Source organism: Tachypleus tridentatus, chromosome 12 (genome assembly GCF_004210375.1).
Source record: "Tachypleus tridentatus isolate NWPU-2018 chromosome 12, ASM421037v1, whole genome shotgun sequence".
Classification (NCBI taxonomy): Eukaryota; Metazoa; Arthropoda; class Merostomata; order Xiphosura; family Limulidae; genus Tachypleus; species Tachypleus tridentatus.
The window spans coordinates 74,491,585-74,516,634 of NC_134836.1; the positions used below are offsets into that span (position 1 = coordinate 74,491,585).

At 33.6% G+C, this 25,050-nt stretch overlaps 1 protein-coding gene across 6 annotated transcripts; it reads right to left on the reverse strand.

The window, feature by feature from the left end:
• Positions 1-1,252: 1,252 nt before the first annotated feature.
• LOC143233628 (lanC-like protein 2) lies at positions 1,253-22,843 on the reverse strand. 6 transcript variants are annotated; one of them, XM_076470052.1, is made up of 10 exons: positions 22,706-22,843; positions 20,318-20,425; positions 17,208-17,328; positions 11,548-11,767; positions 10,468-10,615; positions 9,027-9,167; positions 8,488-8,670; positions 8,035-8,211; positions 7,720-7,792; positions 1,253-1,610 (listed from the first exon to the last, which is right to left on the reverse strand). In XM_076470052.1, exons 2-10 carry the CDS (start codon positions 20,396-20,398, stop codon positions 1,531-1,533), a joined length of 1,224 nt encoding a protein of 407 aa, XP_076326167.1. In that variant the 5' UTR covers positions 20,399-20,425; positions 22,706-22,843; the 3' UTR covers positions 1,253-1,530. The 6 variants fall into 6 exon arrangements, with proteins under 6 accessions (XP_076326167.1, XP_076326168.1, XP_076326164.1 ...); XM_076470053.1 differs by lacking the exon at positions 22,706-22,843 and adding an exon at positions 22,610-22,628; XM_076470049.1 differs by lacking the exon at positions 22,706-22,843 and adding an exon at positions 22,367-22,628.
• Positions 22,844-25,050: the final 2,207 nt, after the last annotated feature.

Genomic DNA, 25,050 nt, shown 5'->3' on the forward strand with positions numbered 1-25,050 from the left:
TTTAACTAGTTGTATAAAACGACCCCTAATTTTGAAGAATTTGTTAAGCTTCAAATGCCATTTTATATACCAGCATATACAGTAAATAGGGCGTTGTTATTGTTTTTAAGGCTCTTTCTCATATTTACACTCAATTCAACGAAATTTACGTCATTTGGAGGTAATTTATCAATCTGCCTCTAAACAAGAACACCACTGTATCACAGACGTTTCTTCACTCTGATCTTCAAATGGATCCTAAACTCAAACACTCCCTCACTGTTTGATCTTTTATTGATGGCGTGTTCGTCAATCAATCTCTAAATCCAAAAAGAATTTCCACGAATCATTTTGCAATAATTAATGTAATCAATATTAAACAGAAACACACAATACTATTGAGAGAATGGTTCGTTGAGACACATGAACTGTATTTTCAAACTAAAATACGCAATTCAGTTGTTGCAATCTATGGAAATACATTAAATTTTTTTCCAATTTATGACAATATTAGAATTTTTGAAACTTGTATATCTTTGCATTTTTTATAATGTAAAATACATCTTTAGAAAAAACATGTAATGAAAAAATATAAACTAATACATAATTAATGGTTTTGAACTTTGAATGATTTCCTAAAAATATTACTTCCCATTCTTTCTAGAACTTCCTATGTTAAGGTAGTGTTTCACTATTAAATGAACATAATTCAATAAGAAATATTTGTGGAGTTTGCAAGCAAATCTAGAACTTACATAAGGAATATAGACAAATGTAGTAACAATCTTATAGTACAAATAATTTAATTAGAATTTTTGTGAAAATCACATATTAATCTGGGCACTTACAAGCTGCCATTCATGTGAAAACTGACGAAAAAAGAATAGGGTAGTGTACATGCACTCATGTTTCCAGACGTTAAATGTAAATGTCAGCATTTTATTATAAAGATTCTGAACATATCTTTAAGATTCCCCAGTCAGCACAGTAAAAATATTGCTATGAGTCAAAATATCATCCACAAGTTTGCATAATCTATAATCATATATGAAAAAAATCATTAAAATATGTGAAGTTGATTAGTGGAACTGAGGTTCTTAACATAAAACAATTAAAGTTCAGATAAGATGAACATATATAAACAAAAAAAATCATGAAATATGTAGAGTCGATTGATGTGACTAAGAAACAAAATTATTAAAATAAATTTAGAAATAAACATGAATAAGAAATTTGTTTTCAATTTTGAAACCACTTGAATAAAAAAACATAGTGACTGAAAAAAATATCTAGTTTATTTAAAGGCATTCAAAACTAATTGTATAAAACGAAGCACTTTCATTGAGAGGGTAGAAATTACCAGTTATTTATTACCCATGAAAAGTAAATTTCAGATCAAATTACTAAGAGTCAAATTGGTAAACAATATCTCATGCTGAAAAACAAGATAAAAATTACTTAAATGGTTAGATTCAACACAGAAAACTTGTAGTTACACATATTTAGTAGCATATCTTTATACAAAACAAAAAAATGCAGTTGTTTCACAATTCAAAAGAGTTGAAATGCAGGAAATGCTGCTTGTTCTGGATGGACAAGGTCATTTAGAAAATATACTGTTCCTGCTAATCCTGAAAGAAGAGAAGAAAAAACAAACTATTGTCAGTGGTTCCAAATCATTAATAGGTGTAGAAAATGAATCATTGACAACAGGGGCGTAGATATTTTACACTTGATGGGGGGGGGGATGATTTTTGCAACCACTTATGTGGACTGTTCAATTTGTAAATTGGTAATCTCTGATTATGTGAACCTGAAAACTGTAAACATGCAGTCACAGAGTAATCTTGTTGCCACAATACTTCAAGGTTTCCATGTAGGTTTGTATAAGTAAGGTGTTGTGAACAGATTTTAAAATGTTAGTAGAATAAAGACAAATGTGTCACAAATTAACTGCCACATGAATTTATTCCTGCACACTGCACAGTATAAAAGATGGCCATTATACTTGACAAGGTTACTAATAACTTTCATTGCATGAATTACATTTTCAAATATTTATAAAATTAGTAATTACTCTTGATAAGTTTATATCTACTGAAAAACTGTTTATGTTGTTTGATAAAAAGAATTAAAATGTCTTTGTGAACTCTTGAAAATTACACATCAATACAATATAGCACATAATTATTCATACTTTTCATTGAAGTAAGATTCATTTAGTCCTCTGGTCTACATGTTCCCAAACGTAGACCTCCTATGTGATGATCTGTTTATGAATTCTTTTATAAGCTCTTCTATATTTATCTTGTCGACCTCATCTTTGTGAGCGTGACAAATTGCCACATGTTTGAGGCAGCACTGAGACATAGTTGACCTTAACCACGTCTTCAACCGTCTTAATGCAGAAAAGCTGTGTTCACATTTGCAGCTGGATACTGGACATACAAGCAAAATTTTCATGAGAAACACTTTACTAAACATCTGCTGGCTTGTTTTATGCATTTTACAGTAAGCATCCTTCACAACTTTCAGAGATACTGCTTTTTATGTTCCTTTGAACATGAGCAACTGAAACTCAAGCCATTGTACAGAGTTTTCTGGATAGAAGTTTATAACCCAGTCAATCTTGCCAGATGTGATCATGTTATCAAGTGCCAGACATTGCCTCAAGTCATTGTTATCTGCATTGAATCTAGTGGTCAGATGTTCTATGACTGTGTCCACAAATTCAAAATATTGGCTTCTGTAGTAATCTCTAGCTGTTGCAGAATGGTGTGCTGAGCCATCACTTGTGATCCTTCTGGGGGACTCTGGAATGTGTCGTAGTTCAATAGGCACTAGATCTAGGGAAGTTACCTTTTTCTCAGCTTCATCAAATATCTTGTTGTAATTTTCCTCTGTTTGCAATACCCGCAATTGCTTAACTGTCATTTCAGATGCTTCAATCATGCCAGATACTGTCGCTGATTTTGCTTGGAATGCACGGTTTAGTTCCTCTAATGCAGCTAATGGATGCTGAGCCATCAACAATCCTAAAACTGTCTTTCCTTTGTCAAATCTGTCCAGCAGACCTCGTGCTTTCACTGCTACATTTGATTTTTCATTTACTAATTCAGACAAAGAATCAACAATGTCACTGCAGTGATCATTAGCACATGTAACTGCAGATAGGCAGCACAACCAGCGTGTTGGACACAGTGGGCGGATGTATTTAACTGGACCATTGTGGCTATCTGACGATACAATATTTTCAAAGATTCTCTTGTATTTGTCTGACCTCTGAAGCAAGACACCAAGATCATGACCCACTGGATAGAATCTCGAACACATTCACAAGCTTCAACTGCATATTGCATTATTAAATTAGCCTTGTGTGCTCTGCAGTGAAAAAACAAAGCTGATGGTTGCTTCTCTTTTATTTTTGCCTGGCATTCACTGTATGCACCACTCATGTTAGCAGCTCCATCATAAGTTTGTGCTCTTAATCCTGACAGTGGTAAATTGAGTCTAGTCAGTACATCAAGTACAGTCGAGGATATTGTTTCACCAGTTGTATTTGAAACACTGTACAAACCAAGAAATGTCTCATGGACGTCAAGGTTCTCATCTACTTATCGTACACATATCGCTTCCTGTACGGCACCTGTAACATCTTGTGTGCCATCAACCATTAATGCAAAGATTTTACTTTGCTGCACTTCATTTGCTATGTTCCTCAGTATTTGATGGCTGAACATCTCCATTATTTCATTCTGAGCCTAGGGTGATGTGAATGTGGTTTTCTTTGATAAGTAGGCCGTCAACTCAGGATCTTCCTCTTCCAGGAGCTTCATTAACTGCAGGAAGTTCCCCTCCGTATCAGTATATCCACGTAATGCTAAACCTTGATGCAGCAAGAAACGTAAACTTCTGAATGTTTTGGCCAGACTTCTTTTGCATTCTTCTTGCTGCTTCTTTTTACCATCATGTAGTTGGATAGTCACTGGAGTACATCAAGTGAACCTTCTGGTTATATAGCGAATCTGTGGTGAGAGGAGAATTGGTGTTCATTGAATTTCTGTTTTGCCTTTTTCCAGTTGCAAAAACCAGTGGATATGAAGGTATACTCCACTGGCCTCTCCAATTTCCCTGTAAAAAGGCCTCTATTTTTTGCCTTGGCACAATGAAAGCATACGACTTTTTGAGTCTAATTGTCGAAGTGCAGCCATGGGAACTCATCAAACCACTTGCCCTGGAAGTTGATATTTTGAGATTTTGCTTTCTGTCATGGTATTAGTTGTGTGTCCGGATGATATGGCGTTCCACACTGTATCTGTGGAGTGTCAGATTTTTCATTACTGCACAAACTTGTTTCACAACTATCTGGTGGTTCATGATATGCAATGGTTGCACAAACATTTTCAGACTCGTCCTCTGATGAACATAGTATTTCCTCTGTATGGCAAGTTTCTATTCCTTTGCTTGAGATTGTTGGATTATCTGCATCTGCATTGTCACTTGCAGTACCAGTAACTGGCTTGCAGAACTGTCTAATATAAAAAAGTTTCAGATGCTTGCTTGTCATAATTGGAATCTGTTTCCCAGATGACTCAACAGGCCAAAATACAGTCTTTGTTGAAAAAACTCTAACGTACAACAAACGAAGATGGAACAGAATGGAAGTAGGACTGAACTGTACAATGTATTTAAGTCAAACTCGCGAACCTCACAGTGACTACCGAGCCGACTGACCGCCTGGGCATCGCTGGGACAATAATGTGTGCTTGTTACAACATAAGTAATTGCAAGTTTCTCGAAAAATACTTAAACAATCATAAATATATTATATTCCTGTTAAAGCTCATCAAAAGGCAAACATGTTGTGATATAATGTCTATAAGCACATCTATTAAATAAAAACACCTAAACAAAAACTAGCAATACAATTTAAATAGAGGCTTTAGGCCGTTGAAATCGCTCTCCTTTTGTGTTCTAATTATACAAGAAAATACAATATTTTTACTATCTATGATAAGAGAATATATTGTTCTTTTACCAAAAAGGATCAGCACTTCATTAGAGGGCAGTGATAATCTGAAATTTCATGGATTAATGAGGTACACAAACACAGGTCTAATGAGCCCTGTTGTAAAACCGAGGCTCAGACTAAAGGGAGTGGAGGGGGTGATGTAGGGCGCGTCTGGATCCAAGCGGCCCGAACCTGTTGTTAACTGTACACTAAACATAGACTATGGTCAGCGGCTTCGGCAGCTAAAGAGAGTAAGGCATTCGACAATAAAACTGACTAGACATGCATAAGAACAAATGGCATAGGAAAACTGCACAATATACACATAAGATTGATACAGATACAAGCTACAAATGGCCTGCCAGATCTAGATCACAGGAGTTTACACTTAGGAGCAATATTTTCGAATTTCATGCTCTGTTCAATCTGATGTGATAAAAATTTTTCTTAATCTTACACTACGTGCAAGACGTAGGTAGATTCTGTGATAGTGCTTGCAAACCTTGCATGTATACTTAGGCCTACTCACTGATATTTACGAACTATCGCTTAGATCGAAAAGCTTAGAAGCACGCCTATATTAAAGATGTACATTTCGGCTGTTGAAAAAGCCTACATCTAGGCCTAATTATGTAATTCGATTGGTAAGAATACGAGAATCACAAGAACAAACACACAATTTGTAGGCCTGTGATGCAATAAAACAATTTAATAAACCAAACTGTGAGGGGATGATTGTATGCACCATACCCTCCACCTAAAATGATGGGGGATGTATCCCCCCATCCCCCCAGGATCTATGTCCCTGATTGACAATATTTTATTAGATGTCTCTGTGGATCAGAGGCTGGAAAAACTGATTTAGATAATGTTGAAATAGTTTTTTGATTTGATTTCTTGCTGTTCTTGTTTGTATGTTGAGCAATAAAATAGTCTTAAAAAAACTACTTTAAGAACATTCCAATCTCTCAGTCAATATATGTTAACTAAATATTAAAACTGAGTCCATGTGCTTCATCCTCATTAGACATCACATTCTAACTGCTCTACAAATTCTCATAATCGCACTATAATTCAATCATGTTTCTAAGTTTGTTGATGGTCAAAGATATTGGGCATTTAATAAACATTTGAACTAACTAGGTATCTCAGACTTCAAATGCAATATTGTTTAGATAACTAGGCATCACCTTGGACCAGGAAAGCAATACTGACCAAATAACTAGGCATAATCTTGGACCAGGAAAGCAATACCGACTAAATTACTAGGCATCATCTTGGACCAGGAAAGCAATACCGACTAAATTACTAGGCATCATTTTGGACCAGGAAAGCAATACAGACTAAATTACTAGGCATCATCTTGGACCGGGAAAGCAATACAGACTAGAAAGCAATACCGACTAAATTACTAGGCATCATCTTGGACCAGGAAAGCAATACCGACTAAATTACTAGGCATCATCTTGGACCAGGAATGCAATACTGAATACTGATAAAATAACTAGGCATCACTTTTGACTAGGAAAACAATACTGACTAAATAACTAGGCATCACCTTGGACCAGGAAAGCAATTCTGACTAAATAACTAGGCATCACTTTGGACCAGGAAAGCAATACTGACTAAATTACTAGGCATCATCTTGGACCAGGAAAGCAATACTGACTAAATTACTAGGCATCATCTTGGACCAGGAAAGCAATACCGACTAAATTACTAGGCATCATCTTGGACCAGGAAAGCAATACCGACTAAATTACTAGGCATCATCTTGGACCAGGAATGCAATACTGAATACTGATAAAATAACTAGGCATCACTTTTGACTAGGAAAACAATACTAACTAAATAACTAGGCATCACCTTGCACCAGGAAAGCAATACTGACTAAATTACTAGGCATAATCTTGAACCAGGAAAGCAATACTGACTAAATTACTAGGCATCATCTTGGACCAGGAAAGCAATACTGACTAAATTACTAGGCATCATCTTGGACCAGGAAAGCAATACTGACTAAATTACTAGGCATCATCTTGGACCAGGAAAGCAATACTGACTAAATTACTAGGCATCATCTTGGACCAGGAAAGCAATACTGACTAAATTACTAGGCATCATCTTGGACCAGGAAAGTAATACTGACTAAATTACTAGGCATCATCTTGGACCAGGAATGCAATTCTGAATACTGATAAAATAACTAGGCATCACTTTTGACTAGGAAAACAATACTGACTAAATAACTAGGCATCACCTCAGATCAGGAAAGCAATTCTGACCAGTTAACTGGGTATCATCACAGTCCAGGAAAGCAATACTGACCAGTTAACTGGGTATCATCACAGTCCAAGAAAGCAAAACTGAATAAATAACTAGGCATCACCTAGGATCAGGAAAGTAATGATGACCAGGTAACTAGGTATCAACTCAGACATGGAAGACAATATTAACTAAATAGCTGACAATAACCTTTTGCCCGAGAGATTTAGAATGACTAAAGTCTCTGAAATAAACTTTGTTAAAAATGCATTCTTCCTATATGTTCTCCAGCATACGTTTGGATACTGCACCTTAATATAATAATGTTGAACAAATAAGCCTTGGTAACAAAGCTTAGATAGTTTACATAATGTGTATACAGGATATTTTTACAAAAGTCTAAACTCTGGAGTAAGCAATATTATAAAAAACATTCAAAGTTATTTCATTAAATAAGCACAAACCTTCAAAGAGTGACAATGGCCTGTCTGGTATCCGACAGCCATGTTTTCCATAATCGTAACACCATTCAGCAAACTAAAGACAGAAAAAATAAATAAATATAAGGTACAGAAAATTCACATATTTCACAAGCAATTCAGAAAATGTCTAGGGCATACAATTTTAAAAATAAAACTTAGGAATACTGGACTTCACTGCTTTAAAAAAAAAATTTGTTAAACAGAATATTACTATGATAACAACTACTGCACCATATCCAAATATTATGTTATCAAAGAAAAAACGAAGTAGACCAAGAAAATGTAGTTATCTTTTACCTTAACAGCTCTGTAAGTATATTTTTCTTCGTGAGTCAACTGGAATAATAACAAAAATGCATAGGCATTTCCAGAAACCCCATGACATATTCCATAACCTTTCTGAAGCAGACCTCTTTTCCAGATAACCTCCCCGCATTCTTGGGCAACTTGCAAGTATTTTGGATCTCTAAACACCTTAAGACAAAAGTTTAAAATTCTTAAGTGTACTACCTCTCTCGCTAGAAAGAATACTGTTGTATAGTTTTACCAGAAGCTAAACTAAGAAAAGTTTGCTATTTTTTTCTATCTTTTACTAAGGAGATAATCAGTATATTTGTAATATAGTCCTAGTTGTTACACATCATATTACACGTAACCACATCAGCATATATTAAAATTTCATCTCATTATTTCCAACAGATTTAAAAAAATGGATCAGTTGTAAAAGCAAAAAATACACAAAAGTCAAACCTTGTATGCCAGAGCTGCTAAGTGAATGACTCCTGGGGCCCCATGACACCAATGAACTAGCCTATCAGTTGAATTACTGAGGGAAGAAGGGAAGTTTCCAGAGTCAAATTTCAAGGCCATAATGTAGTCAACACTTGGTTTAATCAAGTCTTTCAAATCTCTGTCAGAAAGGTACTCCTGGGCCTGAAATATTCAAAGTTAACCCTTCACATTTTCACAAGATCCTTTAAAATTTCTTAAACTAATAGTACTAAAAATTTCCACCATTAGTTGATAAATTTTTGGACATATGCAACATTTAAGTTCATGCAAGTTTCCTTAATATCTTTTTATCACAGTTAGAAAGCTTTCTTCAACACTTTACTAAAAATTTCTTGTGAAATTACAATATTCATTACAATATTACTTCTTCTCGGCATCAAATAAGTTTTACAAATTATCAAACAACAGAAACACTTGAAATACACAGTCAGCTGAGTCTGACAAATCAGTAAATGTATCACACACAAAGCATGTAATTATTAACTCTAGACTACTACCTGAAGCAACATGTATAATATTCCAGACACACCATGAGCAGCTCCAACATAGTGTTTTTCATGCCACATGTACATAAGCACAGAGTTTCTGTTCTCTTTCTTTGCTAAGTGTCGGCCAGACTTTACCACTGACGCCACCACCTGAGACAAAGCAAAAAAAAAAATTCCTTCAGTGAAAAAGAATGGCCCCAATCAGAAAACATCATGTTCAGGAGTAAAATTAGTTTCTCTATGTTACAAAACTATCATTACTATAGAACTGAGCAATTAATGGTATTTGCTAATCAGTTAATTGAAAGCTCCATTAATCAGTTACAACTGATTAGTAAAGAATAGATAAAAAAGTTGGTGCCAGTTGTCTACATCCATCTGTGCTACCAGCAGCTAAACATTGGTGATAGCAGCAAATAGCCTCAGTAGTTTTACTATAACAAAGACAGGACAAGCATGACTGACTGCAATATTTCAATTATTTTGACAACTGTAATGATTAAAAACAGTGATAATTGAAAACCCCACTTTTGATTAATTTCATGACTAATCAGAAGCAATAACAATTATAAGCAATCAGAGAAACACGCAATATCTCAAATAGAACTTTACACAGAAACCTATTTTCTCCAGTCATTTATCAAAATGTAACACCAACCTGAGTACAACTTGAAGCCCACAAATGACAGCCTAAAGGAAATATTAAGTGCTCTATATTATGACAAGGAGAAGTGAAATCTAAGAATATGCTACTATCTTACTTTTTCCATCAAAATTTCTGCACAAGATTATATGTAAGGGCATATTATTATCCTGTAAATTATAAAAACAAAACAAACATGAGGAAACTACAAAGCAAATATTAAAGTAGATGTGAATTACTAATGTCCAGAAACAAAGTTGTGTTTCAAGCTTCACATAAAACATTTATAATTTACTATCAAATACCATGCTATCATACAGTGCTAGTGCTACAAGTCACAGCATATATAATAAGATAAGTGATGAAAATATTAAATTAACAACTTCTGAGTTTACTGGAAATAAAAACTATACAAATAGAGTGCATTTCATCAAGTTTGCCTGGCATCTTTCACACCAATAACCATCATTGCATTCAAGAAAAAACAATAGGTCTTGGATATTTTTTTATATTTCTTCAAATGTTATTTTCAGTTAAAAATGTTTCTTGTTGCATTAAATTTGTTTGAAAGTTAAAGCAACTACCTTTTATAACAAAACACCAGATAAGATTTAGCGATTTTGGTAAGTAGAAAAAAAATATGATGAGGGGCTCAAATCCTTACTTACTGAATATTATTTCCAATAAAATCAAAGTTTTTGCCATCTACGTGATTAACTTACCATCCTTGTTTCAAGAAGACAAAATCAACAAAATTATTAATGAGGTTAAGGAATCCAGTAACCATCCCTTACATTAAATTCTAACCTTTTGAACAATAGCGCTGTCTATTGCATCTTCCCCTAAATGCTTTTTGATAAAGAGAAGAGAGAAGAGATAGCCCACTCGCCCAAAGAGTAATTCATCAGGAAGATTGTTGTCCAATGGTATGACATCTCTGTGTAGCTTCTCCACTCTACAAATGTATAAACAAAACAAAGAAAAATCCTGTGACAACTATATTAGTAAACAATGAAAATACAGAAAGGCCTTTAAATATTAAATGACATTTAAAAAATTATACACAGACTTCAGTTCACTATTATAAGAGGTTATTTATGTTTGTAGAGTTTTAGTTAGATCTATTTCAAGGATAAACATTTACTAGAGTACAAATCTATGGCACCCAACAAAGCACGAGGAAAATCCAAGAATACATTGAGTCTCATGTTTCTTTTTAGTCTAAATCCATATTCTTGTTGATAAAATTAAATCATATTGTATTATGCAAAAGATGTTTTGATTGTTTTGTTTTCACCATAGGTACCTGATTACTTTTTGGAATTCAGGAAGCAAGTAATAAATAATCAATATTTTAATAATTAGTTAAAAAAAGCAGCACTGTTTGTAAAGTTTGTAGAAATTATGCTTATTGTTAATTTATGTACCGAGTTATTAAGCTATATTTTTGTCTCTCAACCAAATATTAGCAACTTAACCCCCATTTTCACTTACTAGCCATTTCTTTCATGTAGTTAACAAACATGGAAAATATGACAGAAGCAATGTATTCTACCATGTCTGTTTTTGTTTGTTTTTTAAATTATTATTATTAACAGAGCACATGAAATGAAAATTATGCCAGTGATGTCAAACACTTTGCTGGAACATGTTGTAAAATAAGATACGAAACAGTAAATATTCAAGGTAAACATATTTAATGTTATTACAAACTACTGCTTTATAAGCCTTTTCACTGGCCTGAATTTATCTGACTCAAAGAAGTAGAATTTGTTTTTTCATTCACAAAAACTGAATAATTTATTAAAATGTTCTTCACAATATATAAAAGACAGAAAAAAGTAAACAGGTCTGTATAATTATCCATGGACTTGTTTTTCAGCAAACCGTTTTATAAGGTCTTTCGATTCTGTATCCATTCCAGCTCGTTTGTAAAGCACAGCTCCTAAAGCAAGGGGACCGAGATCACCACACATAAATGACAAGCGTCGCCCCTTGAGACTAGCCAGAGACTTTTCAATGAGCCAAATTGCCTTTTTCATGTACTCTTTACTTTGTCCAGTATCATGAACAGAATTCATCAAATATAGGTACAAAAGTGCAATACCTATTAAAACACAAAATTAGATTTTATTTTATGATATATAGTTTCACATTTTCACACACTAATTTCAGTAAGAAAAAAAGTTTCTAGAAATCAAACAAATAATAAATAACAAATTTTAATACAAGTATTCAATGTTAAAATACTTAAACAATTTTAGGTTTTACTTGACTTACTCCAAAATTCTGCAACCATAAATCCTATTCCTTAATAAAAGATTCATCAATTGTGAAAACCAACTTTGTCACAAGTTCACTACTGTAAGATCTTAATGTATGCACTATGCAGTAATTAGCTTGTAAAGAAGTGCCTATTTTCTCAAACTGAGCAAACACATTAAACTACATTACTTCTAGTTTCTTTAGTATTAGTTTCAGTATTTAGTATCAGTATTGGTTAAACATACGGCATAAAATTTTTACAATTGTCTCAATGGGAAAGCAGAATATAAGTTCAACATTATTATGTTTACTAGTTATTTACATAACTATCTTTATAAATATGATTTACAAACTGCTCACTTATAATCATTTTCACTGCTACATTTTATCCCTGACTTAAGAGATAGAAGGAAGTTTAGTGAACCTGTCACCCTTTCTACTTGCTTCAAGGACTTATTGATGGTAGTATTATACTGTGTTGCTTTTGCCCCATTAGGTTAAAGTTCACATATGGAGTGCTATTTTCAAAATTGTTATTACATAACATTTGTACTACTTACATCAATGAGACTGGTATCAAAATGTAGTTTATAATTTAAATTTTAAAATTATATATGTTTTAATTTCCTAATTTAAAAGATATAAAGAAAAAATGTTAAGTATCAGTTTTTGTGTTTCATGTAACACATCCAGTTGTCTTATTGATCAGTTACTACTTCATTACACCTACCGTACAATGTGTACAAGTATCTAATGAATTAGAGGCTTGAAACTGAGATACAGACAAGCTAAATATAAGAACCTCCCACCTCTATGATATGCTGAGATATCAATATACTTAGTGAATCTACTAGAGTAGCTCCACCCTTCAAACCAATCATTTGAAAGTTCTTAACTAGTACCACCTATTACTGAGAAGCTCACATTTATAACCAACAGAAAGAGAATTTTCCCTTATACGCAGTTCTGACAGCTGTTTATAAGAGATTTGAAAATGAAAGAAGGAATCTTACTGAAACTGTAGATGTGTGACCAATACGTCGTTTCTTTGAATAGGAATGAGATTTTTTCCACCCACATATATTTTAGTTAGATCCTACAAAATTACATGGATTTTGATGTTTTTTTATTTTTCAAAAGTTAATGTTTGAAGATGATTCTCTACATACCCCAACACTCAAATCTAGATAAGGCTTAGGGTAGCACATATACCCAAGTGCTGAATTTCATAACACGGGTATGTACACAAAATCAATATCTTCCAATGTAATTTTCATTTTTTTTTCCATGTTTTAAGAAACATATCTACAATTTAAACATTTATGACTAAATAGTAATATGTATATTTATACACACATGTAATGTACGGTAGCCAAGTTAGGGTACTTTTGTAGGCTAAAACATAGTTAGGCCTACTGCATTTGTGTTATTCTAATTGTCTAAACTGAAGTAAATTTAAAACCACATTATACCACATTCAAAACTTGAAAACTTTAAAACAAAAGGGTTGTAACTTTTATAAGTATGTGCCCAAATAACACCTTCATACACATAAGCTGTGAAATTCGACAGACATCAAATAAATGAGCAGTATTCCTGCATTGTAACTGGATTTGCAAAGCTCAGAACTTAATGTTTCTTGGACCATTGCAACTTTGAACCATATAATAAATGTTTTCACACATTCTAATTGCAATTTCATTACCTTGGAAGTTTCTTTTGTAAGTGTTGTAGGAAACATAAGCTGCTTAGTCCAATATTGTGTTCTTGGGGCAAAAGCATGTGTAAATGACACTTTTCTGTTTTGCACATGCCTTCTTGCTTTTGAGGGTGTCATATGACAGGTGCTGTGTGCAATGACAGGCTAAAATGTATGCAGTGACAGTTTGTGACATCAGCTTTATTTATAGTGGTTTCAATTTTAGGTGTTGAAAGTAATATAAACACAGGAAATTTATGGGTTATGTTTAACAGTTGAAACTTTCATGGTATATACTTTGAAACCTCATGATTTAGAGGTTATACAAGTGAAATATGAGATTGAGACAAAGATAAGTATTTTTAATCTCAGAATGAAAATCACTTTGCTCTCATACTAGTTAAAATTAATCAACAAATTCACAAACAAATATTAATAAAAATACTTCATTAAATAATCTAACTTTTTGTGTGAAAAAGCCTTGTAATGTTTACTAAAAGTCTACCAAATTTTGTGAAGATACATTCATTATATTAGAAGTTACTAGTATATAAACTGTAACAAGAACAAATGGTTACAAGTTTAGTTCAATGGGCCTAGGCAGTGTTGGTAAAGATACACAAGAAAATTCAAATGCTAAGAAACATACACAGATCAGAAGTATTTATGGGTATTATACGTAAATCCATAAGCTTTTCTATGCTCTAATCCATAAAACTAAGGCATAAAAAAAGAGGAATTGCTAGGCATTAGTACAAAGGCCCATTGGCCAAATTCCCACCTGGTGCCTCTAGAGGTATATCAGAATAAAAAAAACCATGAACAATATAGTATTGAAACACCCAAATCTTTCTCTTAAACACCTAGCAATGACTTTACAAAGAAATACTATCACAAAACATTGCCTAGAAATTTTTTGCTTTGCCTTAGTTTGATTTATGATTATTCATAACATGATAGTCTGATTTTCTTAATTTCAAGTTTATACACACAAGACAAACATCACTACATCAGGTAGTCATGAATCAGTTATTCATGTTTACTAGTTGTAATTGCTGCTAGTTTTATTGTTCACCTGGTCCAATAAATGAATAAAACAAACACTAACATCACGACATCAAATATCAAGAAAGTTTGCAACTTAAAAGTGTTTATATATATATTTCCTGTTGGTACAAGTCCAATAAACATTTAACTAGTTTCAAAACATCAACAACAGACAATATAAAGTGTCTACCAAAAGTACAACTATTTTATTAAAGTCAGTTTCTGAAATGTATTCCAAACATCTCTTCCTTTAAAACTTTTAATTTCAAAGGATAAACATAAATTTATTTTAACTCAAAAAATTGGAAAATTTTCTTTAAATCAAACATTAACTACTATTACTACACACAATTTTACCATATTTTGTCACATCAAACACACAGATACAAATGCCTGTGAAGTACAGTAAATATATGTTCATTTTATGCAAGAACAATAATGGCCTAGCTTTCTGACATAAAATTTTGATCATTTTTATGTTGTGCCTAATCACATAAAACTGATCTAACTCGAAAATTTTTAAATGGGTTAATATGAAATGTATTATATACTTTTGTTTGAAAAGTAAGGTTAGTAACAGATGAAAGTCAACATTAAATCATCATATGAGAATATATAAAGCTAATTATCATGTGTATCCAACTTACACAGAAATATAAAACAGCAATTAGAAGACATAAGCTGCTTTGTAAACAATCTGGTATTCAAAACTTGTATATAGAATATGCTCAAACCTGAACAGATAGGTGGTGGATCTGGGGACATATGACCACCTACGTTTTTTTTTCAAAACAGTAAAGTGTCCCTCTTCAAAATATAAAAATATAACATTGAAAATATACTCTTCAAAACAAGAAACGCAAAAGGGATATTTTTGTTATTTTAAAGAGAAATATATGTAATAACATTACAAGCTCAGAGTATGTGATGTTAAGGCACTGATTGTCAGACGAAAATGACAATAAAAGTTGTGCACTTTGAAAACGGAGGAAAACATCGGAGTTTTCGCTAAAACACATGCGTGTCCAATAAATTTGTTTGAGAGATCTGCATGTTCTGCAAATGCAATATGTGCAAAATTCCTATAAAAGTGACGGGTTCTCGGTTTCCATAGCTCAGTGTTAAGCCACCGACACGCAATATAGTTATGCCAAGACTGACTGAAGCACAACGCAACAACGCCTTTGGTCGCTTGGAAGCAGGCAAATCTCGATCAGATGTTGCCAGAGCTGTGAATGTCCACCCAAGTACCATCACAAGGCTATGGAATCGTCACCAACAACAAAAACTCATGACCGTCCACGATCTGGCAGACCTCGTGTGACCACGCCCTCACAAGATCGCAACATCCGGTTACGTCACCTTCGGGATAGGACCACCACTGCGACGTCTACTGCCTCAACCATACCAGGGCTGCGTAGGATTTCTGAACAGACCATACTCAACCTTCTACGAGATGCAGGAATCCGACCTCGATGTCCAGTCAGAGGCGTCATCCTCACCCAGCAACATCGTCAAGCACAGCTGCAGTGGACTCGGGCACATCAGGTATGGCCTCATCGACAATGGAGACATGTTTGGTTCAGCAATGAATCACGTTTTATGCTTCGTAGGCAGGATGGAAGGACCCGTGTTTACCATCGCCGAGGTGAATGTTTTGCAGCAAACTGTGTGCAGGATGTTGACAGATTTGGTGGTGGCAGCATCATGATGTGGGCTGCCATCGCCTACAATGCCAGAACAGACCTTTTGCACATTCGAGGGAATCTTACGGCTCAACAATACGTCAGCGAGATTCTTAGGCCCCATGTGTAACCCATCGTGGTGAACGTCAGCGATGTTTTTCAACATGACAACGCCCATCCTCACACAGCCTGACTCACCACTGTCTTCTTGAGACATCACAACATCAACATTCTTCCCTGGCCCTCCAGATCACCAGATTTAAACCCCATCTTTGGGAAGAGTTGGACCGACGTCTGCAATGGCGACAACCTCAACCTCTACCTCAGCTCGCAGCAGCTTTGCTGGCTGAGTGGACAGCCATTCCACAGGATGTGATTCGTCATCTCATTGCTTCCATGGGCAGGAGATGCCAAGCAGTTATTGATGCTCACGGGGGGCATACTCGTTATTGACGTTAAACTTCACCTAGTGAGCGTGGACTTCGCCTTTGCAGACTTTGGATGTTCAGCAGTGAATGTGCAAAGTTTCACACATGTCATACAGAACTACCCGGAATAAACTTGTTAACAATTTGTCTCAAATTTTGCCTTTTGCATTTCTTTTTTTGAAGAGTATATAATAAAGTTGGTTAAACAGCATGTATGGCCTGAAAATGTATAGTGGGCTGTGCTTGCCAGCATTTTCAGCACCTTGTTTTCAGATAACATTTCTTTTCTACAGATCAGTAGACATATAAAAGATGTCCCTACAGATTCAATGTGCTTCTGCCCCTTATGAATGAATATGTAATAAAGTAAAAACCTTATTTGATTGAGGTACCCATTTCAACTTTCTTGGAATTTCTACCTACCTGTGGTACCTGTATAAACAGAATAATCGTGCCAGTCCACTTCATCATTCAAACCATCTTCTAGTTTCTTCAGTAGCTTGACTATATTTTCTTTGAGTTGTTTCACAATGTCATCTTTTAACTAATAATGAAAATAAATCAAAACAAAGTTAAAACCTTTGTCACATATGTACATCAGATATGAAAAAAATACTTGAAATTGTTTATTTGAGTTACCTTAAACCATTCAAATTCAAAACCTTTAAATAATTTTACCTAAAAGTATAGATTTAATTATTATGCATGGATTTTACTTTAGAATCTTATGAAAATATCTGCAGAAACTGGTGATAGAATAACTTACAAGAAATAAATTTACAATGAATATGAACACTTTATATCACAAGTGTTTATACATATTCTCCAATGTTGTTTAAAATAATAAAACTAATATATCAGAATACACAAAGAATACAATGCCCGATCTTATTATAAAAGAATAAATAGAAATTAGCTATTTAAAGAATATGAACAAGGGTATAAGCCAATACCTAAAACAAATAAGCAGTGAATATTTTATAATGAAAGCTTACAAAATGAATAACAAACAGCTTCTTTACCTAATCATGAGATTAACCCTTTCGGCACGGTTAGCGACCACAGTCGACTTGAAGGCTCAGTGTAGCAGGCAATCTTTGTCAACAAGATGTAAACAACATTGCCTCATGACTAATTATCATAATCACACAGGCCTGTAGACCCACTTGAAGTAAGAACCACATGTATCCATTGTATACTTGGGATTCCCAGCAGGTATTTAAACTGGAGGTCATGTGATTTCTTTGTTTTATAGCCTGTGTAGATCATACTGTTCATTGTTTTAGAAGACGCCTTCCTTGTATATTCTGTTGATACTTGCGATGTTGTTACAATGCCAAAAGGAAAAGCTTATACCACTAAAGAAGTAATCTATATTATTTTTAAGGATGAAGAGAGTGACAAAGAGTTTGAGCCAGATGATAATGAAAGCTTACTTGTAATGGACAAGAGTGATAATGAAGACATTCGTGGCCTGGAATCTGCCCCTGCTTTAGGTAAGCACATGGTGTAGTTAGGGTTACATAACTTATTGTATAAACTGACTGACCAAGGCTAGTTCTTGTTAACAGATATATAATATATTGTGCAGACTGTAAGAGTAACGGTGAAAACCCAGTATCTCCAAGACTATTCAGAGAGCAGATTATTAAGAGCAGCAGGTAAGTTTTGCTGGAGAGATATGTCAGCAAAGCCTAACAAAAAGGAAGACCAAGTGCTGATAAAAGTCAGCACTTGGTGGAAAGACATAGTATTGGACAATATAAGGACAAAAAACACAAACCTGATTGTACTGTTTGTAGCGACAGATACACAGCTGGATGGAAAAGAAAGCGGACTAATTATTTCTGCAAACAGTGTAATCTCCCCATGTGCTTTTTACCATGCCATGAGATATATCATAACCACAAAGACTCGACAGGCTGCTGCACAAATTGTATACAATTTATAATGATTTATTGTGCTTTACATGATACTTCTTCATTGTATATCATGGTGTCTTCCTTTATTCCTGTTATTCTTATGTATTGAATTTAACATATATAGTATTAGGTACAATCACTGAACATTTCAGAGACTTTTGTTGAGTTATTGCCAATATAACATGCTTTTAGTACTGATACCATAATTAGTTGCAGTATCAAACATATATATTCAGCACCATGCCAGATGTTAAAATTTTTCATTCAGCGCTGAAAGGGTTAAAATGCAATGAAAGAAATGACAATTTGGTGAAAGTACAAACAGACTTATCAATGACAATTAACAATTTTAAGAATATTTATAAAATTTGTATAATATGTAAATTTAAAAAAAGCCAAAATGTTGGCTATGGCCAAGAAATTTAGTCAGGATTTGTACTGAGGAAAATGGGAAGATAACCAGCTATTAAACATCATCATTTGAAATAAGCTGTGGCAGACAAGAACATTGCTTTGTGTAGAGAGCAAGAAATACATAATGAATAAAGGTAGTGTCGTAGCTTACACGGGTATAACAAATTAGCATGTGTCATTACCATCAAAACACTACATACACAGAGCATCAGCCTGCACAAAGCCACGTGTTAAGAATGGGTAACATTGGAAGCTGTGAACAGTGGTGCAACCTTTATTACTGCATATCGTGCCATTTAAGTTGTCAATGTTCCTTATTCAGACAAACAAATAAATCAAAATATAAAGAACAAATACATTTGACTCCAAAGATTAATGAGAACACACAGAACAGTTTTCACACAGTAAAAGAAGCAAATAACTGATTAAATCAGTAAAAACCTTATGTTTCTATTAATTACTATTAATTATTTTTGAAATATAAATATTCTTTGTAGTTTTTCCAAAGATCTGTTTCATCGGTACAGTCGTACGAAGATGTGGATCAGTTAAAAACTATCACAGCACCTGGTGTTGCTCAGATGAAAATGGAGTTAGTTGATTTAGTTCTTTACTTACATACTAGTTTACTTTCCAACACTAACTCTTCTTTGTACATAATATTTTTTATCTTGCTGTCAGAAGCAAACAAGAGATTATTTTTATTTATAAAAGCAACTGTTTTTTGGCTAATAAAACAAGAGAACTAGTTAATCACAAAATAATCATCCATAAAAGTCCAGTTAAATCCATTTATATAAGTTTATTATAGTTGGCAAATTCCAACTAAAAGCCTTCTCACCTTACAACCACGAAGAGAAACAACATAAATTTTCAACAGACCTTGAGTAACCCCTAAATATTATTAAATATAGATTAAAATTGATGTGTATTACTTATTTAAACATTGGAACAAAACAAGGGGGGTTAGAGTGTTGAAAATAAAACCTTAAAAAATAAGGATGATCTTCATATGAACCTGAACTCTTCCAATCTGCTAACTAATTTCAAACGTTATAATGTTTCTTCCCAGTTAAGAGAAAACACTGAGTTATTGATTCTTTTACCCTGAAACAGACAAAAGTATAAGTGTGAATATGTGTCAGTAACTCTACCATTTGACACAAGTGAAAAATATAAAAGTGTCAATAAATCTACCTCTGATGTTCCAGGCTTAAAAACTTCTCTTCCTGGTCCAAAATCTGGATATGGATTCTCAAATTCTCGATCTGATGACATGATAGGACAAAAAGTTTAATTCACAACCTGAAAGAAATAAAATATATTTTAGTTGGATTATTAATATCTAATAAAACCTTTTTAATACTTCCATATGAATTAATTACAATATCACTTAATGAAAACTTCTATAATATCATAGAATGTAGTGGTTAAAATAAATGTTGCTCATAAACCTCACAGATGATCTTTCACATTCTAAAATATTATAATAATTTCACAAAATTCAAGTATTAAAAAAGGCAGGAAGACACTGACACAGTCAGTAAATATCCTAAGAGTGTGTGTTTCCTTATAATAAAGCCATATTAGGCTATCTGCTGTGTCCACTGAGGGGAGTCAAACCCTTGATTTTAGCATTGTAAATCCAAAAACAACAGCAAGGGACAACATCCTATGAAATAATCATCATATAGCACCAATTTGTTAACTAGAAATAAAATTCTTTTCAACCAGAAACAAAATACTGTAAGTCAACTTTACAGCAAAAATGAGTTGATGCTCAAAAATTAATTCTTTGTGTACACCACATAATGTCCAACTAGCTTTCCTGTGACCAACCTCCCCAACTAACATTTTTAGAATATGAATCATATCAGGTATAAATCTTTTTCCAGGAAGTTAAACTAAGTTTGTCCTTCTTCACAATCTAAAGTATTTTAAACTGCATCATACAGTTATTCTAGTATCCTTGATCAGTTTGTGACATTCATGCCATGCCTTTGTAAGGCTAACAAAACTGGTACTTTCAAATTTTGATTCTGAATGGCAGCCCATTAACCCTGGATGAGATACTAGTCCATTGCAGATTAACCCACACCTGATTGATAGTACTCAATATACAGCTGGATAGACTGGAAAAAGTGAGGTAAAGTGCATTGCACAAGGGCACAACAGAATTGCATGCCAGTCTCAAACTCAAAACATACAATTATAGGTTGAAAGCAGAAAACCATGCTACCCCCAAACACTCCCTTTACAAGCAATAAAAATATGTCTTACACCTTACATAAATAAACAAGGAATAGAAAAGCAATGACACATTGTTAAATTAGTAAATGTGTACTGAAGATTTAGGATTAGTATAATTTACAAAGCTATCTAAACCTCATTATATATATTATTGAAATAAAAGGAAAAGTACCCATCAGATGAACAATTACATTCTTCCCATTGTAATATTTTTCTTTAGAATACTATGTACTCATAATTGGACTAACATTTTAAATTAAGTACATTAATTATTGTGTTATTTCTTTATTTTGATCTACACAAATAACTTACTTTGAAGTAATTTATAAAAAAGAAAAGAAATACATGTACTACCCATAACAAGACCTATAAATTATAAACATTCCTGTATCCATAAAAATATGTGATATATTACAATGCATGAAGAATAACATAGTTTTGCATTTAGCTCATCCTAAAGTCACAAGTTTTATTTTTAAAAATTCTACAATTCAAGACAACCGCACAGAAGTCAATGAAATATTCTGTGCAACACACAATTAAAACTATAAAAATAATATCATTATTATTTTAATGATAACAATACAATTTTAATATCAATGTTGTTTGTAAGTCATGGATTAAACTGTGTTAACATGCATTTTAGTATTTCTGAATTTAATAGCCTGATTTAAAAATTACCATTATAATTAAAATTGAAAACAAAACACTTATACATGTCTTAATTTTGTGTACAATTTAAAAAACCAAACCGAAGATTAATATAAGAAACTGAAACTGATATGAACTATTGTAATTTTAAATACTGTAACATTCCAAGTGTTAGAGATGCATTTATTAATAATCAACTAAACTACTACAAATGGATGCGTCTCTAACACTCGGTATGCTATTGGGGACATTCTGTACAAATACCATAACAGAAATACTGTATTAGCAAGATAAAATATTTTATAAAAGTAGGGCTAATCACTACAAAATACTAAATGTTTATACTCAACGCTTTGTTGTAACACTTTCTCGTGGAGATGTTCTGTTTTGGTGTGATGTTTAATGCTATTATACTATTTGTAATACTATTTGATTAAGTTAACAGTGAAATACTAATGCTGGTTACATACATCATGTTATACAGAGTCGTGTTGGAGAAAATAAAATTACTTTTTTCCTAATTAGCATTTTTAATAAAATATTTTAAATAATGTCTGTTAGTGTTGGTTTCCAGTAAACATTACGCACATTGGAAAATGTTGTTATACTGGTAAGTCTTCGTGATAAACCATGCATTTTTTGAAAATTAAATTACTGCACCAAATACTGACAATACTTAATTACCTTCGTAAGTTGAATAGGGAGAGTTAATAAAACACCAATGAAACTGATCCAACAATTTTTCACAAATTTTAAATTTTTGGATAGATGACGCTTTTAATAAAAATGAGTTATAAAATTATTGTGATATTTTAGATATTCTTTTAATATTAAAATGGGCCTGGCATAGCCAAGCGTGTTAAGGCATGCGAGTCGTAATCTGAGAGTCGTGGGTTTGCATCCCCTTCCCGCTAAGCATGCTCTCCCTCCCAGTCGTGAGGACGTTATAATGTCACGTGTAATCCCATTATTCTAGTTGACTAGAAGACTAGTTGCCTTCTCTCTGGTCTTACACTGGTAAATTAGGGACGGCTAGCACAGATAGCCCTCGAGTAACTTTGTGCGAAATTCACAAAAAACAATATTAAAATTTTACAAGTATTTTCTAAAATATTGTTTTTCTATAAATTTATATAAATAGATATAAATTGTTTACTCAACAATTTTAGAATCGTGAGTATTCCTTTAACATTTAATGACATAAAAGTATTTGATAAATAAAAAAGGCGTGTCTTTAATATTTAAGGCCCGGCATGGCCAGGTGTTTAGGCACTCGCCTCGCAATCTGAGGGTCGCGGTTTCGAATCCACGTCGCACCATACATGCTCTGCCTTTCAGCCGTGTGGGCGTTATAATGTAACAGTCAATCCCACTATTCGTTAGTAAAAAGGTAGCCCAAGAGTAGGCGGTGGGTGGTGATGACTAGCTACCTTCCCTTTAGTTTTACACTGCTAAATTAGGGACGGCTAGCGCAGATAGCCTTCGTGTAGCTTTGCGCGAAATCCAAAAACAAACTTTAGTATTTTCAATTTTTAATCATTTTACCATTCATTTTCTTCAATATTTTCAGTCCCTGAGGCTCAGCGGGAAGCCTGAAAGCTTATAACGCTAAGAAAATCAAGTTTTGATTTTCGTGGTGGGAACAGCACAGATAAACTGTAAGTTAGATTTGCTATTAGAAATAAATAAAAAATAATTTATTCGTCGTGCTCTACTAGACAAGAATATTTCAGTATGTTATTGCTTTTATTGCAACGACATTTAATCTCTTCAATTCTTAGTCCGTGTTAAAGGATAAAATGTTTACATCATCACTTTCTGTGAAAATAATTTGTATAACCTGGATCATTGGGTATTAAAATTTGTAAACCAATGTTTAGATAGTTCAGATAAACTCATAATTTCTAATTGGGGTATATAGTTAATGTTAGATAAAGCAGGTTTGAATGAATGGTGATTAAGTAAGAGAAAGCAAACAATTAAAAATATATACATTAAAAATCCAGACAAATAGGAATTTTGATACTCGTTGTTTATTTCTAAAATTAAGATCTTCACTTTCTTTCGTTTTCAGGCCTGGCATGGCCGAGCGCGTAAGGCGTGCGACTCGTAATCCGAGGGTCGCGGGTTCGCGCCCGCGTCGCGCTAAACATGCTCGCCCTCCCAGCCGTGGGGGTGTATAATGTACGGTCAATCCCACTATTCGTTGGTAAAAGAGTAGCCCAAGAGTTGGCGGTGGGTGGTGATGACTAGTTGCCTTCCCTCTAGTCTTACACTGCTAAATTAGGGACGGCTAGCACAGATAGCCCTCGAGTAGCTTTGTGCGAAATTCCAAAACAAACAAACTTTCGTTTTTACATAAATGGAACTGATAAGGACACAATTACTAAATCAATTAAGTTTACTGGTTATATTTCCCACTCATGGGTTTGTCTAGATGCGTCGGAATAGTAAGGAACTACGTTAAAATCAAAACATCTCTAGTAACAAAGATGCCCAACTGATGATACGTTGGAGAATGGTCATAGAAACTTTTTGTACCTTGTCTAATATTAATTATCAAAAACTATTTATTCTCCATTGCAATTATTATTGCAGAATTTAGTTCTTCTTCTGGCAAAATGTATTAAATGATTGCACTCATTATCGCTCTGTTGCATCTAACGATTCTGCACCTTTAAAACATTTCTGGAATACAGCTTCCACTGCAAAAAAAGTTCATCGAAAATCTGCCATTTTCAAAACACACTGCTCTTTCCTTATTGCTTTTCATACATTGCTGTGCAATAATCTTAGAACAAAGTCAAAAATAAGATTTTAGGCTTCTTTCAAAGAACAACGGAAGGTAAATCACAGGTAAAACATAAACATTTTATTAATCTTCATATTTAGTACAACAGAAATTCGGTGGAAGTGTTTGAGTTCTATAAACCGTTAATATTTTGTGTGTGTCCCCCTTTTGCTTTAATAACTGCAGACAGATTTTCAGGCATTATTGCAACATATTTAATCAAGGTATCAATTGTTAT

Excerpts from the sequence above, each read along its gene's own strand:
- LOC143233628 (XM_076470052.1), bottom strand. The coding sequence starts at position 20,398 with ATGTCATCAGATCGAGAATTTGAGAATCCATATCCAGATTTTGGACCA. Across the intron at positions 17,329-20,317 it reads TTAAGCCTGGAACATCAGAG|TTAAAAGATGACATTGTGAA; the intron begins GTAGATTTATTG and ends TTTCATTATTAG. Across the intron at positions 7,793-8,034 it reads ATACTTACAGAGCTGTTAAG|TTTGCTGAATGGTGTTACGA; the intron begins GTAAAAGATAAC and ends TTCTGTCTTTAG.